This window comes from Neophocaena asiaeorientalis, unplaced genomic scaffold (assembly GCF_003031525.2).
Source record: "Neophocaena asiaeorientalis asiaeorientalis breed wild unplaced genomic scaffold, Neophocaena_asiaeorientalis_V1.1 scaffold134, whole genome shotgun sequence".
In the NCBI taxonomy this organism is placed as follows: domain Eukaryota; kingdom Metazoa; phylum Chordata; class Mammalia; order Artiodactyla; family Phocoenidae; genus Neophocaena; species Neophocaena asiaeorientalis.
In genome coordinates, this window is record NW_020185339.1 from 32170807 (window position 1) to 32187039 (window position 16233).

Consider the following 16233-nt stretch of genomic DNA (forward strand, 5'->3'; position numbering starts at 1 on the left):
CCCCCCCCCCCCCCCCCCCCCCGCCGCAGGGCTCAGGCCAGGATTTCTTCCTGATTCATCTCCTTCCCTCCCTTGCTGCTCATCTCCAGTCCCATAGCTTTAAATACTGTTCGTGTGCTGACAACTCCCAGGTCTCTAGCTAGATCCTTTCCTTGAACTTGGACTGGATGTCTCAAGCTTGACATACCCAGAACAGAATTTTGATTTTCCTCTGAAGAGTCTCCCTTCCAGCTGTTCCTTCCATGGTCTTCCAGGTCAAAAATCTTGGGAGTCATCCTTGATGGCTCTTTCTCGCACACCTCACAGCTGATCTGTCAAAAAATCCTTTTGGTTCTACCTTCAAAACATTTGCCGAGAATTTGAGTATATCTCACTGCTGCCATAGTTAACACTCAGGACCAAGCCACCACCATCTGTCACTTGGATTCCTGAGAAGCCCAATAGACCTTCCTGCTTCTGCTCTGTTCCACCACGCTGTTCTCACAACAGCCAAAGTGATCCTGCTAAAACTAGGTGAGGTCAGGTAAAGTCACCCTTCTGCTCATACCCCCCAGTTTATCTTGCCAACGGTTACCCTTGAGAACTAAAATATTGCCTGCCATATCAGTAAACAAAGCTTGTTGCTTCACATTGCAGCCGCCTGGACGGTGAGCGCTGAGGGAACTCAGGATGGAGACAAACAGGATGCCCACTGCCAAGCTCATCTAGCAGTCAGCCGCTGCAGCCACACCCATACAATGCACCTGAGGAGACTGGCCCCCGGATAGCTAAGGTGCATGTCAAAGGAGTGATTTCAGTGAGCCCAGACTCTTGCATCTTCCCATACATAGAAAAGCAATAAATTCTTTAACTTGAGATAGCTGGTTTTCTTTTCTTAACAGTAATCCTTTGATGTTCTGACTACCTGGTCTTTTGTTGCAAAAACTTCTATATATCCTGGCTTCCCTCCCTGCTTCTTCGGAGCAGTCTCTCAGAGTTATTTGAGATGCTGTCTCCCAGGCTTGAAGTCCTAAGAAAGTCCACCAAATAAAACATAACTCTCAACTTTTAGGTTGTGCATTTTTTTCAGACAACACCCTCAAATAACTTCCCAACTCAAAGTAAAACCAAAGTGTTTACAATCGCCTGTAAAGTCCCCACTAGCTACTATTCTCACCACCCTTCATTCTACTCCAGTCACATTGGCCTCCTTTCCCCAAACCTTCCACCAACTCCCACCTCAAGACCTTTGTTCCTGTTGTTCCCTCTGCCTGGAATGCTCTTCATCTAGTTTTCCAAAGAGTTTGCTCCAGCATCCCTGCTTCAGGTCTTTCCACTGATCACCTTCTCAGTGAGATTTGCCCTGTACACCTTGTTGAAAACTGTAACAAACTCCCTCTGCAACGCACACATATAATCCTTCCTTTATTTTTCTCTGAAGGATTTACCATCATCTGACATGTTGTGTTTTATTTATTTTGTGTTTTATGTTTCCCCTACCAAAATGTAAGCTCCACACGTGCAAGGATGTCTTCTGTTTGTCCGCTACAGTGCTTAAAATAGTAGACATCAAATAAATATTTGTTGACTGAATTAAGATTTTAACTCTTTCTTCAAGGTCACATCTATTTTCATCTAGTTAAAGACAAACAAATTTGAATTTCAGGAAATCAACTGTTTTCTCTATTAAGCGGTATCTTCTCTCAAAAAGGGAGCCAGTTACACAAAATTCCAAATGGCATAAGAACTCTTCCGACCTCCTTCTCTCTGCATAACCATGAGTGCTGAATGAAGGGAACATATTTGCTCCACTTTAATCCTCATCTTCCCGAGTCTCTTTTCCTTTTCTAAATCCTGAGGTTTCTCATCGTCTTCCCTGGTTTACCCTGTTGTAATCCTAATATTCTTTTGCCAGCCCAAGCTCTATCTTATTACTTACACCAAATTTGGTAGAAGGTAAACAAAGGGAAACATCATCAACTGGCATGAGACAAGACGCTATAAGAATCCTCCTGCCTCTAAAAAAGCCCAGGGAGTCATAAATAAACCTCAAGTTCTGGAAAGGCCGAAAGAGAGGGTATTACTATTGAGACTTAGATCATAAAATGTAATTCCTTAGCCTTCTCTTTCCTTCCATGTGTTCTCATGTTGACTGCAGCCTGGTTTCTATCCAGCGTGCTGCAAGCAGATTCACCGTTGCTAGATCAGAGTTCCTCCCCATACCCCATCCTTCACCCCATGTATACTCAGGCAATCAGACCCATGTGAGTTCCTGGGTCAGTGCCGACAGAGGCAGGGTTTCTAGAAAGAGCCTTGACCACTACCCAACATTTCCCCCTACTAACCCCTCAATCCCCAGGTTTTTTTCCTACTCCCTGGGGCTTGGGATCAACCTGGGGTCTGCTGGGGCAGTCACGCTGGCTGGGCCCCTGCAGTGACGCCTAGATCACCTTTGCTCTTAACTACATCTGGGATTGGGAGCACTGTTGGGAGCCTGGGATGCCCTACATCTGTGCTGCCATGCTGCAGGACTGCCTTTATATGCTCCATCCCCAGGTGGATGGCTCCCCATCCTTGGTTCTAACCAGCTTGGCCAGTGCTGCAGTCTCTACTTCTAGTCTGAACTCCTACAAGTTTATCTGGGTCTCTGGTACTCAGTTCCCAGCCTCACTCTGGTCAATCCCTTTCCTCAGAGTCTGATACCTGTCACCACACACCCCATCTACTTTCAGGGTCCGTGTCCCAAAATGATGGTCACCAATCCCATGGGCCCAGAGCATCCGACCATGCCACCGTTTCCTCGACAAGTTCCCTCTTGAACTAACTGCTTTGAAAATTCTAATGTAATGAATTACAGTTCATTGGCACAAGGGAACAGAAAATGTCAGAGAAGATATCAGTGTCAGAGGAAAAAACCAGCATGGCGCTGTACACCTTAAACTTACACTGTGCTATATGTCAATTATATCTCAATAAAACTGGGGGAAAAAACGGCATGGGAAAATGTTCAGGATAAAACATTAAGTTAACAAAGCAGGTTATAAAACAGATTTTCATTGTGCTTAAACAAAAAACTGAACCACGACAGAGATGGTTTCCCACCAGAGTGAGATAACCAAGGGACTCTCTGTAAGGTCAGCCCTTAGCCAGGTCCCTTTCACCTTGACCCTCACCCACACATGCACCTCACCTCGGAGTGGATCTATGTCTAGTTTCAACATGTTCGCAGCTCCTCACAAGCTTTGGGGTGGCAACAACACACGCACCTATGTTCACGTCTTCATTCACCTTTTAACATGTCAGCGTGGTTTGGCTAAACTCACCCACTTCAGCCCACAGAGTGAAGCAGACAGTGGGGAGGGGCAACGTGATCACGGGACAAACTCTGCCCTGCAAGATGGCCGCTGTCTGCAGGCACATGAGGGATTCACAAGAGCATTTCTTTACCCGTGATTTATGTAGACTACACGGCAATACTTTGTCTGACTAGTCACACTACACACCTGAACTGGGAAGGAAACCTTTAATGTACTTATCATGCCATAAGGAGCACTGCTCTCAGGCCTTGTTTCAAACGAAAGAAAAACAAATTCTGAAGGAAACTAATAATGATAAGGATTTTGTCCTCCCTCTTGGCCAAACTATATAACTATATAAATACTATATAAATACAAAACTATATAAATACATTCTGTACAAAAACACTGGGCTCTTCATCCTTCTAAAATCTGAACTATTTGAGGATAAGGCCTGAGTAAACATGGTCTATGCCTTGCTTTATTTCAGTTCAACTCAGCAAACTGCGGCTGGACCTTCCGAAATGCCACCCGGAGAAGAACAGAAGGCTGATTATCCAGTTCCTTTTATTCTTCTCTCTCTTTTCTGTTTCCAATTTTGCTTTGCCTTTGGGCTCTTTTTTTTTTTTTTTTTTTTTGAATTTTGGGGGGCTCTTTTTGCTCCCAGTTTTGTACTGGTGTCCCTGTTTCTAATTTAAGATTTTGGTTTGGATCAACTTAGCTGACTCTGTCCTGGCATGTGCCTAATCTGCCACCTCCCCAACTGCAGCCACCCATTCTGACCGATGTTGTAACTTTCTGCCTACAAAAGAGGCTTCCCTTAAATATCAGGCCTGAGTCCCCTGAGTACCCTATTCTCAAGGCAGCTTCTATACCTCCTGTTTGTTTACCATGGAGACAGCTCAGGAAATACATGTTTACTATGGAACTGGGAGTACATGGGCTACTGTGATGCTGACGAGAAAATACAAGCAGCTATGTACGTGCTACACAAAGATGTGGCAGGCAATGATCATCAGATGTGTGAAAATTTATAAAGCACAAGAAAATCACAGATTCCTCCCTGAATATGATATGAACACACAATTAGAGAAAGATAATAGCCAGGATATAGAGATCTGATATCAACCACACAAATAAGGAAACTGTGATTAACAATTTCAGCACCAGGGCTTCCCTGGTGGCACAGTGGTTAAGAATCCACCTGCGAGTGCAAGGGACACGGGTTTGAGCCCTGGTCCAGGAAGATCCCACATGCCTCAGAGCAACTAAGCCCGTGCGCCACAACTACTGAGCCTGCGCTCTAGAGCCCGCGTGCCACAACTACTGAGCCCATGTGCCACAACTACTGAAGCCCATGCAGCTAGAGGCCCTGCTCCGCAACAAGAGAAGCCACCACAGTGAGAAGCCTGCACACCACAACAAAGAGCAGCCCTCGCACAGCAACAAAGACCCAACGCAGCCAAAATAAATAAAGCTATTAAAAAAAAAAAGCAGTTAGAAAATAACAAAACAGAAAAAGGTCAGCTCCATGAGTCTGTACCAATATCATACTCAAACGTGAAATATCTGTGTCAGTTCTACTTTGGGGCTGTAACGGCAGAAGTCAGAAAAAAACACAAAACTGCTCTGTTACTTTAAGATGCAGGAATACTGGTGAGCATTCACAATTTTGCTGCACGGAAAATCTCACTGAATATAATAGAGAAGTCATTGAATACTATGTCTTTCCATTATATCCAAGTGATTTTCACAGTAGGCAATCTGCTAGTACACCACAGGAGTCCCACACTTTGAAATAAAATGGCATTGTGGATAGAGTCTCATGTGCCATCCCTTTTCAGTCCAGAGACCTGCCTAGTTTCCTTACTCTTGGCTGAATTGAGGGGACAATCCATAAAGAGTGTGTGAGAAGAGGGAAAGCACATAATGAGGTGGTTTTTTGTTGTTGTTTTTTTTCCGCTATCAATAATATAATTGTGCTCTGCCGATTACTGGAGTGGTGACTATACATCATACTTTGAAAATTAAAAAAAAGATTCTTCCATTGCTAAGTTGGTAGACAAGCCATTTGCAGCAGGGGGCAAAAATCAGTAAATCTAGGTGGATCCTGGCATGCTTTCCTTACACATCTGGTGCAATAACATGGTATAGGAATTAGAGACATACTTCTTCCCATCACCCTCTTCAAATAAGCCTAATATAAAATCTATTTAGTAAGGACATTCTCCACCAGGCATCCTATGTGCTTAATTTTCTTTAAACAAGGCATTAATAAAATCACAGTAGCATCTAATAAGATTTTTAATTCCTTGAGGGTAGGAACCATGGCTAATCTTTAATGAGTCTAATTTAGTAAGAGCACTTAGTTCCCTTCTTAGCAGAAACAACCAATAGAACATCCCTAGCCCTATAAGATGTATCCATATAGGTTGTGCTACTGAGGCTCCAGAATGAAAAAGGAATTGGACTGGTCAGTGTACCTGGATGTGCTCAGTAGAGACTGGTTTCCAGAGTTTTTGACAGCTGAAACTGGTAGCAAGGGCATCAATGAATAAAGGGGGAGTTTCAGACACACAGTGCTATTTTACTGCAGAACAAGTTCCCATTTGCTATTACAAGCAGCGTGAAGAGCGAGCTTACAGTGCATGATGCCAAGACACTGTAGTTCAGGAACGTGCTCCCCAGAGGACGAGAGCTTTGCACACAGAGTCCTAACAGCGAGGCCTGTGCCAGATCTAGAGGCACTGAAGGCAAGAACTCATTTAAAAACAAAACAAAACAAAACACCCTCTTTCTCCACTTTGTGAGAAACCTCTAGCTAACTGATACAAATTTAAGATAGAGTGGTAGTACTCACAAACTCCGGGGTTCGGAAATCCTGCTGACTTTCCAGTGATCCAAAACCGGAGACAATTGTCTGTTCAAGGTTTTCCAAGACTGAAAAGAAACAAAAAAACGAATAAATAAATGAGCATGATCTTCGTTGGCTCACATACTGTTTTTTGCTTTTAAGTCAGCAGCATTGGCTTAACTATTTTTAGCATCTGTGGCACACTTACAGGTTGACATTATTTAAGGCTTTTGGAAATCAGGACACTCAAAATCTTCAGCAGCTATTTCATCTACTGGACAATGCCACACTTGTAGGATATTAGGTCCTAAAATGCTCTAAGGCTAGATCTACCGTGGAAAATCACTTAGCTTCTACATGGAAGGACATGGCAACTAAATGTTATAAAATTCCAGCTCAGGAACACTTTAGCCTGTTGATGTTCTTTTTTCTTTCACATGTCAGGGAACTGATGTGGAGTCATTTTAGGGTATAATTTTCCATTTTAAAATCTGTTGACTGGCACTATCTAACAGAAATATACTGGGAGCCCAACAGAATATTCTAGTAGCTACATTAAGAAAGAGAAATAGGTAAAATTATTTTTAGTAGTAAGATTTATTTAACCTGATATACCCAGATTATCATTTCAACATGTGTGTATTCAATATAAAAAATTATTAGTGAACTATTTTACATTTGGGGGGTATTCTTATACTCACAACACATCTCAATTTGGACTAGCCACATTTCAAAAGCTCAATAACATCATGGGACCAGTGGTTGCTACACTGGACAGCACAGTGTTAGAGGGATAAAGGAACCAAATCCAGAAGGTGGGTTGTTCTGCAAGACACTAGTCTCCTCTTGTAAACACGTTCCTGATGTGAATAAAAGGGACTGTTCCAGATTAAAAGACACCAAGAGAACAAAACAACCATTTGCAGTGTGTGGTTCTGGGCTGGATCCTGGTTTAAACAATCCAGATACAAACGACTTAAAAGCAAACTGCGAAAATTTGAATACTGATTAAGTGTTGGGTTATATTAATATTGATAAGTATAACCACGTAATTTTGGCCATGTAGAAAAATGTTCTTAGTTAAATAAACTTACATAAATAGTCAAATATTATTAAGCATTTAAATAAATTTAAATAAATATTCTCATTTATCAACAGGTCCAGCCTCTTCAACAAATCAATGACATGAAAAAGGTAGACTGTTAGAGATTTAAAGAGCCCTACGGAACAGAACTCCAATGTGTGTTTTTTCCCACACAACTGAACAATTAATTCAATTCTGACACGAGCTACCTGAAGGTAGCATCAGATTCCACAGTTTATGGGCTCAAGACTGCCCCCATTTCAGATGCCAATTGGAAGTCCATGTTGTCACCTGTGCTTCTGACTAACTGGCTATAAATTGGAGGTTCCCACCACCCTCTCCTCAGGCTCAATTAGTTTGTTAGAGTGGCTCACAGAACTCAGAGAAACATTTATTACATTTACCAGTTTAGTATAAAGGATGTTATATAAAGCAGGGGTCCCCAACCCCCGGACCGGTACCGGTGCCTGGCCTGTTAGGAACCGGGCCGCACAGCAGGAGGTGAGTGGCGGGCAGGTGAGCGAGCCAAGCTTCATCTGTATTTACAGCCACTCCCCATCGCTCACATTACCGCCTGAGCTCCGCCTCCTGTCAGATGAGCGGCGGCATTAGATTCTCATAGGAATGCGAACCCTACCGTGAACTGCGCATGCGAGGGATCTAGGTTGCATGCTCCTTATGAGAATCTAATGCCTGATGATCTGAGGTGGAGCTGAGGCGGTGACGCTAGCGCTGGGGAGCGGCTGCAAATACAGATTATCATTAGCAGAGAGGTTTGACTGCACACAGACCATAATCAACTGCTTGTAGACTCATCAAAATTCTATCAGTGAGTGGCAAGTGACAATTAAGCTGCATCTTACGGAGTAGACTGGACATAAGCAACACACGTCGGGTGTCACTGTCTCCCATCGCCCCCAGATGGGACCATCTAGTTGCAGGAAAACAAGCTCAGGTCTCCCACTGATTCTGCATTATGGCGAGTTGTATAATTATTTCATTATATATTACAATTATGGCGAGTTGTATAATTATTTCATTATATATTACAATGTAAGAATAATAGAAATAAAGCGCACAATAAATGTAATGCCCTTGGATCATCCCGAAACCATCCCCCGCCCCTCCCCCGTCTGTGGAAAAACTGTCTTCCACGAAACCGGTCCCCGATGCCAAAAAGTTTAGGGTCCTCTGTTATAAAGGATACAGATGCACAGCCAGATGAGGAGGTACAGGGGGCAAGGTGTGTGGGGAGAGGTGCAGAGCTTCCATGCCCTCTCCAGGTGCCCTGCTCTCCCCACAACTCCACCTGCTCACCAACCTGAAGCTCTCCAAACCCTGTCCTTTTGGGTTTTTATGGAGGCTTCATTACAGAGGCATGACTGATTGACGATCAGTGGCCATCGGTAATTGATTCAATTTGCCCCTCTCCCCTACCCCGGGGGTCAGGGGGGTGGGACTGAAAATTTCTACCCTCTAATCACTTGGTGGGTTCCCTGGGCAGCCAGCCCCGCTCCTTTGGTTGCCTAGGGGCTGTCCAAGCACCTCATTAACATAACAAAGGGCATCTTTATCCCTCTCATCATGTTGGAAATCCCAGAGTTTTAAAAAAAGGAGCTCTGTGGGAATTCCCTGGCGGTCCAGTGGTTAAGGCTCCACACTCTCACTGCTCCAATCCCTGTTTGGAGAACTAAAACCCCACAAGCTGCGAGGTACAGCCAAAAAGTAATAATAATTTTTAAAATAAACAAATAAAAAAGGAGCTCTGTGACACAAACCAAGGAAAAACAAATATATATTTCTTATTACAAATCACCATATCACAACAACCATTAGCTATATGTGGTACTCAGCTGGATCTTAACTTGAACAAACCAGCTATGAAGGTTTGCTTTTATCAAAACTAGGGATGGAAGGTTTGTTTGTATTTATCAAAACTAGGAAGATTGAGTATGGAATAAGCATTAAGTTATGGTAAATTACTTTTAATTTTATGAAGTGTGATGTTAGCTTTGTAGTGACTTTTTAATTGCATATTAATTTTTTTTTAATCCATTAGAGGCTTTCGTGAAAGAAGAGACTGGGTTCCGATCAATCCAGAAAAATTCCCTTCAGTGGCCCCAAAGAAAGCTGGGTATGTATAGGTGAGAGTTATGAGATCTCTAAGTGATTGTTTAACAAAACCAAACTATCAGCCAATGACTCAGCTATTTAGGTTTGGCACATCACTAAGAAACATCCCAATATGCGGGTTTTCAATTGGTGTTTTGCAGCTTGGTTTACAAGTAAGAAGAAAAGACCTTTTTATAGCAGTAAGATAGACACTGATGAAATTGTATCTGTGGTGCTTATGATTCACTTTTTTTTTCCTGGTAGAACTAGCAAGTCAGAGAAACATAATACTGCAGGTATTTTTTTAAACAAGTACTGTAAACCTGATGGAGTGACTTGACTTTTGCATCTTATCTGGATTCCTTTAGAAAGAGATGCCCAATTTACCTATTATGTATCTGGGGTCAACAGATGGGACAGAGCTGCTGTTGTTGACTTTTTTTTTTTTTTTTTTTATTGAATGGCCACTGAGCCTGCGCTCCACAACGGGAGAGGCCACAACAGTGAGAGGCCTGCGTACCGCAAAAAAAAAAAAAAGTACAAATTTTGCCTAAACACAGAGGAGAAAGACGATGTATTGCCCAGATGCTCTATCAAATTAAAGGCATCTATGCAGCTTGACAGGATTTGTGAGAGAAAATATAGAACTATTTATAATTTTAGTTATTCTGATGGTGATGGAAACTAATAGATTCACTGGTTAATGTCAACACAAAGTAGAACCTGTAAATTTGAGTGAATAAAACAGAAATGGCTTAATTGAAACATCATCCAGGTAGAACAAAGCTGCAGCTGTTGCTCTCATTACCTAATAAAGTACTGAGAAGCAAATGGTTTATGATGCTAATATGATAATTATACTTCCCTACTGAGGGGCTCCAGTTACTGTTTGATATTCTCATTTCTGGTAATCTAACACAGTTGAAAAAGTTCATTTCTCAGCAAAAATAAAATAGTCAAAATCTAGGTGACATTTTGAGGGCTTTTTATTAAAATAGCTGCAGAATCAGGAAAAAGATTCTAAAAAGGCAAAAATGTTCATTTAATTTTCTTCTTTATATAAGTCATTTTAAAATGTAATATTTTGAAATGCATTTTTCATATTGCCGTAATACCTCATTTATACTACAGAAGTACCACCTTGAATGACACCATGATTAGCTCATTTAATTTTGGCACTTGGAATATAAAAAGCATGTGGTACCTCTATGTTATCTGTTCATCACAAAGCTGCTGAGAGAACTGAAAACTGTTTATTCAGTGAAAAATCTTTGGTCCTGACATGTTGATATAATTTTGTATGGATGCAATGTGAAAGTTCAACTGGAAGTCAGGTTCAACAAACATTCATTGCCTAGTTTATACATATTTTGCACAGTCATTGTGTTCTTAGGCCCTGGGAATACCAAGAAGAACCAGACAAAGTTCCCTCTTCTTGAGGAAAGGAATTTGAGACATGATAAATCCTATTTTGAGGATAATTAGTAAGTGCTAGGCCAGACAGACTAATGGAGTATTGTAGGAATACCAAAGAAAACACTGTATACAAATATATCAACTGGTTTACTATAGGCAAAATTCAAATAATTGAGGCTTTGGTCAAAAGAAACTCACTATTTACTTTTCATAAATTTAATAGTAATTAATCACATAACAATTAGTTTAAAATGAAAGAAATAGAAACAATATTTTTAAAACTTTATCAATGCAGTTACTATAGTAAGATTAAAGGAATAAAGTCATTGGTGGTACTAGTTCTGACATACATCATGGCCCCAATAAAAATGTCTAGAAGTCCAGTCACATTAATGAGTTAATAAGAGAACAGTAGAAACCTCACCAGAAAGTTGCAATTCACATGATTACTTGTCTATCAATTAGAAATGGAAATCATCCCAACTGCAAAATGGAGAGGTAACTTCTACAGCAAAGATGATTGAGATTTACCTAAAATGGGCAATAAAAAGAGCCATCATCTACATTTTATAACTTGGATAACCTATTATCCATCAGAAAACACAAAATGACCTCTCGGGAACGTCATGGGTAAGGCCCAAAGACTGCCTGATAAGCAGTGCCCAGCAATAAAAGTAATCAGAATTAGGCATCCACACTATATCTAACTTACAGCATCAGTATGGCAGGTCATTGGGTCCAAATGACATCTTCTTTATGGTGACTGGCTGTGAATGAAATGGTCAGAGGCATAGCAAGTATATGAGAGACAGCAGGTAAAAACAGACCATGGCCTGGTGCAAAGGGCACTGTGCATGGATTAAGGGGATTGATTGGGTTGATCTGCAACTTAGTTGCATGATCCCGAGCAATGACCTATTCTCAGTTTATCTGAAACTAGTTATAAAATTACTTTCCCTGGTTATCTTACAGGTTGTGCAAAGAATACAAATGACAATTCAAAATCATGTTAAAAAAATAAAACACTATATAAATTAAGTTCACGTATATAGAACATAATCATATCATATCGTGACATGAAGAAATGTAAACAGAAATTTCCTGAGGGTGTTATAACATGCCTGGCACTTCTAAAGGTCTGATCTTACTTAATCTTCTTTGTATCCTCGTTTTCACAGATGATGAAAAATTAGATATCATTAGTTGCCTAAAGTCAACCACTAGAAGTGATACAATGGCAGTCTGAATCTGACTCCAAAACTGGACATCTTTTTGAACTCACTAATGTCTCCTAAGCTGCTCTAAATAATTCCAAGGGGTCCCCTGATGCTAAATGTAACTTGGTAATGAATTAAAATAGCACTGTAAGTCAGAAAAGTATTAACAATAGACTAACACATCTTCAAAAACAAATGAAAAAAATGCAGTGAAATTTATTGGTATAGTACTCACAATTAGAAGAATTAATGGAAAAGCTCCACAAAATAAACAAACAAATACAATATTCTGACAAGTGGCTAAAGATATTCACATGCCAAGGATGGAGCTAGGTGATGAAGAGGGTATAGAAACTGTCCTCAGGAATCCCATGATCTAGTGAATGTACAATTAAAGAAGTGTTAAAAGAATGGCCCATATTGCCTTAGGAATGAAGATATGTTCACATATCCAGATTGGGCAGGACGTCTAGTGATCTGCCAAGCGTCCTATACCTATACCTATACCTCTCTTCTCCCACTGGACTAGAAGTCTCTGAAAACTGGATCTCAGCATATATCTAACGTTTAACCTGAATAACCTGGCACTCACCAGCCACTATTTTTAAAGCAACCACACACTTGGACCACCATTTCCTGTCACTCCGTAATTTCCAGGTATCATGTGGGCCTGCCCAGTCTCACTCCCCACACCACCTAAGGCTAAGCCTATACCCCACATGTCGCATCACCCTATGATATCGTATTTGGTCTCCAGGTTCCAGTGTCTCTTTCTCTGGCTTCAGTTTTACAGGATCCACTGTAGTTTGGTGATGGGAAGGGGAAAACCGATTTTCCCTATTATCCAAAGGTATAGGCCCTGTAATATTAAATGCAGTTCTAAAATGGGTCCAAAGAGTCATTATTAATGAAAATAAAGTTAATAATGAAATATAAAACACAAAGACAGGAGAGTTCCTTTCAAGGTTAAGACGGCTGTTTAACCACCCAGGGCAGTGGACTTGATTCATAAGACCTCTATGCAGTATAACCCTGTGGCTTCAGGCACATCACTCAACCCTAAGTCTCAGTTTCCTCATCATTAAAATGTGGATTATAATACCTACGTCAGAAAGTAGAGAATAAATTAACTGACACATATATAAAAGTGACTCGAAGACTGTTAAGTACTGTATAACTATTGGGTACTTTTTTTAAAAAACTTCATTCTTTAATAAATTTTGGCATCCTTTACCTTGTTAGGCACCCATTTTTCCCTCTGACTTTTTACCTTGACTATCCCTACCATTCATTCCTTTTATAAGAAAATGAATTTAAACATAGAAAAAGATAACATTAATTCAGCAAATATTTTTGAATGACCTCAGTGGCCTAAGCACTGCTGGCTACTACTTTCAATGAAAAGAAATGTGAATCAGGAAATGTTTCTTCACTTTTCTGAATCTGGATGGATCAGTCTCTTACCACAGCTTGCTACTGACATATAAACTAAACTGTGGCATTCTCCTCTAATCATTCCGGGAATGCAAATTCCAAATTGAATTTGATGGTTTCTTTTAGAGTTCTGTTTTTCCCATCTTCAGAAATACAAAAGTGTGCTCTCTCTCTCATATTTCTGGAAGTGAAGAAAACAGCTAAAGTGGGAAGAAGGAAAAAAGCACTTATGAATATGTCAAACTTGTTAGGGTAAGAACCTTTTTTTCCCCCCCCCCCTTTTTTTTTTGGACTCATGACTAGGACCCAGTACTACCCTTCAAGTAATTTAGAATATAAATATTTTCCCTACATTATGGTAAAAACTGCCTTGTTTCAAAGGCACCCCCTGTTGTATCTGCCTTCTTGATTAATGTATTAGCATTGATTCAACCACCTAAACTACAGCTGGGGCCATTTTTGACTTTTCTCATTCCCCCACTCTTGATATTTGGTCAGTCACCAAGTTTTATCCTTTTTATATTCAATCTTATCCTTAGTACATTCTACCTGGAATGCACCTCCCCTCACCACCATTTTACCCTTTCTTTAAATTTTTTTTTCAATGTCACCATTTACGTACCAGGTTAAGTTGGTTGCCTCAACCTCACATTCTTATAGCACTTTGCAGGTCTAGTAAAACCTGTCATATCACTATGAAAGGTGTCCAAACACTGAACTGTTGTATTATTAGTTATTAAAATATAGTATTTTCAGTTGGTCTTCTGGTTAGAGTGTGGAAAAGAAATAAAAATTAGTGATTATTATAAATAACTTTGCAGCTTATATGGAACAGAGTCCCAAATAATCACATAGTAGTTACTCTCTCACAAACTGGTCACCTCCAAGAAGATAAAATCTGGAAAAAACATACATGTCCATCCCCTTTATCACATTGTATGGTCATGACTTGCTTTTCTTCTCCACTTGGTCCCGGAGCTCCTAGAGGGCAAGTCACTGTCTTAATTTATTCTGTTTCCTCAGAACCTGAAGTAATACCTAGCATATTATGGATGCTCCGTACATGAGTGAATAAATGATGGAATGAATTATAAATGCTCTGTCACTCTAGAAAAGTTACTAGTGCTCAATTCCTCAGAATGAAGTTAATTACCTATGTAATAATAAGAGAGTTTTTATATTTCCAGAAATATATTGCATTGGGCCACACTGGGATATGTCCACATACAAAACAGGCCAATAGTAAAGTGTCCCTTCAAGATAATAGTCTTCAAATGCTTGGACAATATTTACAAAAAGGAGAGGCTCTGCTTCCCCTCCACCCTGCCCACTGCTCCAGCAACGCATCAGGCAGGAACATTTCCTACCTGCAGCACCGAAGACTTCACAGCAGAAGGAAAGGTGGACAGCTTGGTGAGTCCCTTGGGCATCTCACCCTCCCAGCCCTACCCCAAGTGGCAACTCTAAGGATATCTACCATCCACAAATAACAATACTAGCCCCGAGAAGAGCTTCAGTAAACACAATTTTCTCCATCTTGTTACAGTCCCAGTGACGTTTAGTGCTGTTTTCCTCTTATTAGTCTTTCCCTATTCCCACAAACTTCCCTCAATAATTCAGCTCCAAAAATATCCCTGGAAGTTAAACATGTCTCTTTTTGAACTCACATTATTCACTTTAATATACCAACCACATTAGCTAATACTTTTTTTTGGGGGGGGGGGGGGCGGGGTACGCGGGCCTCTCTCACTGTTGTGGCCTCTCCCGTTGCGGAGCACAGGCTCCGGACGCGCAGGCTCAGCGGCCATGGCTCATGGGCCCAGTCGCTCCGCGGCAAGGGGGATCTTCCCGGACCGGGGCACGGACCCGTGTCCCCTGCAGTGGCAGGCGGACTCTCAACCACTGCGCCACCAGGGAAGCCCAGCTAATACTTTTATAGAAAAGCACAATATATATCACAAACCTACCAGATTCTAACTGAATTCATTAGTTCCTTTTCACCTAAAGTTACTATAGTAGCATATATAAATCATAAAAGTTGCCATTTAAATCATTCTTAAGTGCACAATTTGGTGGCATTAATTCTGTTCACAATGTTTACAACCATAACCACTGTTTCCAAAATTTTTTTTTTAAATCACCCCAGAGACTCTGTAACCATTAAGCAATAACTCCTCATTTCCTCCTCCTGCTAATTCATAGTAACCTCTAATCTACTTGCGGTCTCTATGAATTTGCCTATTCTAGATATTTCATATAAATGGAGTCACATCCTATTTGTCCTTTTGCCTCACTTGGCATAATGACGTCAAGGTTCATCCATGTTGTATTGTGTATCAGAACTTCATTCCTTTTTCTGGCTGAATAACACTCCATTGTATGCATATACCACATATTGTTTATCCACTCCTCTGTTGATGAACACTTGGATTGTTTCTACCTTTCGGCTATTGTGAATAATACTACAGTGAACAATGGTGTATACGTATGTATAGTAACTGTTTTAGAGCCTCTGTTTTCAGTGCTTCTGTGTATATACCTAGTGGTGGAATTGCTGAGTCATGCAGGATTTTGACGTTTAGCCTTTTGAGGAACCACCAAATTGTTTTCCGCAGTGGCTGCACCATTTTACACTCCCATCGGCAATGTATGAGTGTGTCAATTTCTCCATATCTTCGCCAATGCTTGTAATTTTGTTTTTAAAAAACTTCTAGCCATCCTAGTAGGTGTGAAATGGTGTTGTGGTTTTGATTTGCATCTCCCTGATGACAGATGATGCTGAGCATGTGCTACTGACCATTTGCAGACCTTCTTTGGAGAAAGGTCTACTCAAGTCCTTTG

General features: G+C 40.8%; 1 protein-coding gene across 2 annotated transcripts in view; it reads right to left on the bottom strand.

The window, feature by feature from the left end:
* ANO6 (anoctamin 6) overlaps positions 1–16233 on the bottom strand; it is a 207029-nt gene that overhangs the window by 118169 nt on the left and 72627 nt on the right. For both annotated transcript variants that reach the window (XM_024736791.1, XM_024736790.1), the window contains one exon: positions 6136–6215. In XM_024736791.1, the coding sequence (XP_024592559.1) occupies positions 6136–6215 (80 nt within the window). The remainder of the gene's footprint in view (positions 1–6135; positions 6216–16233) is intronic.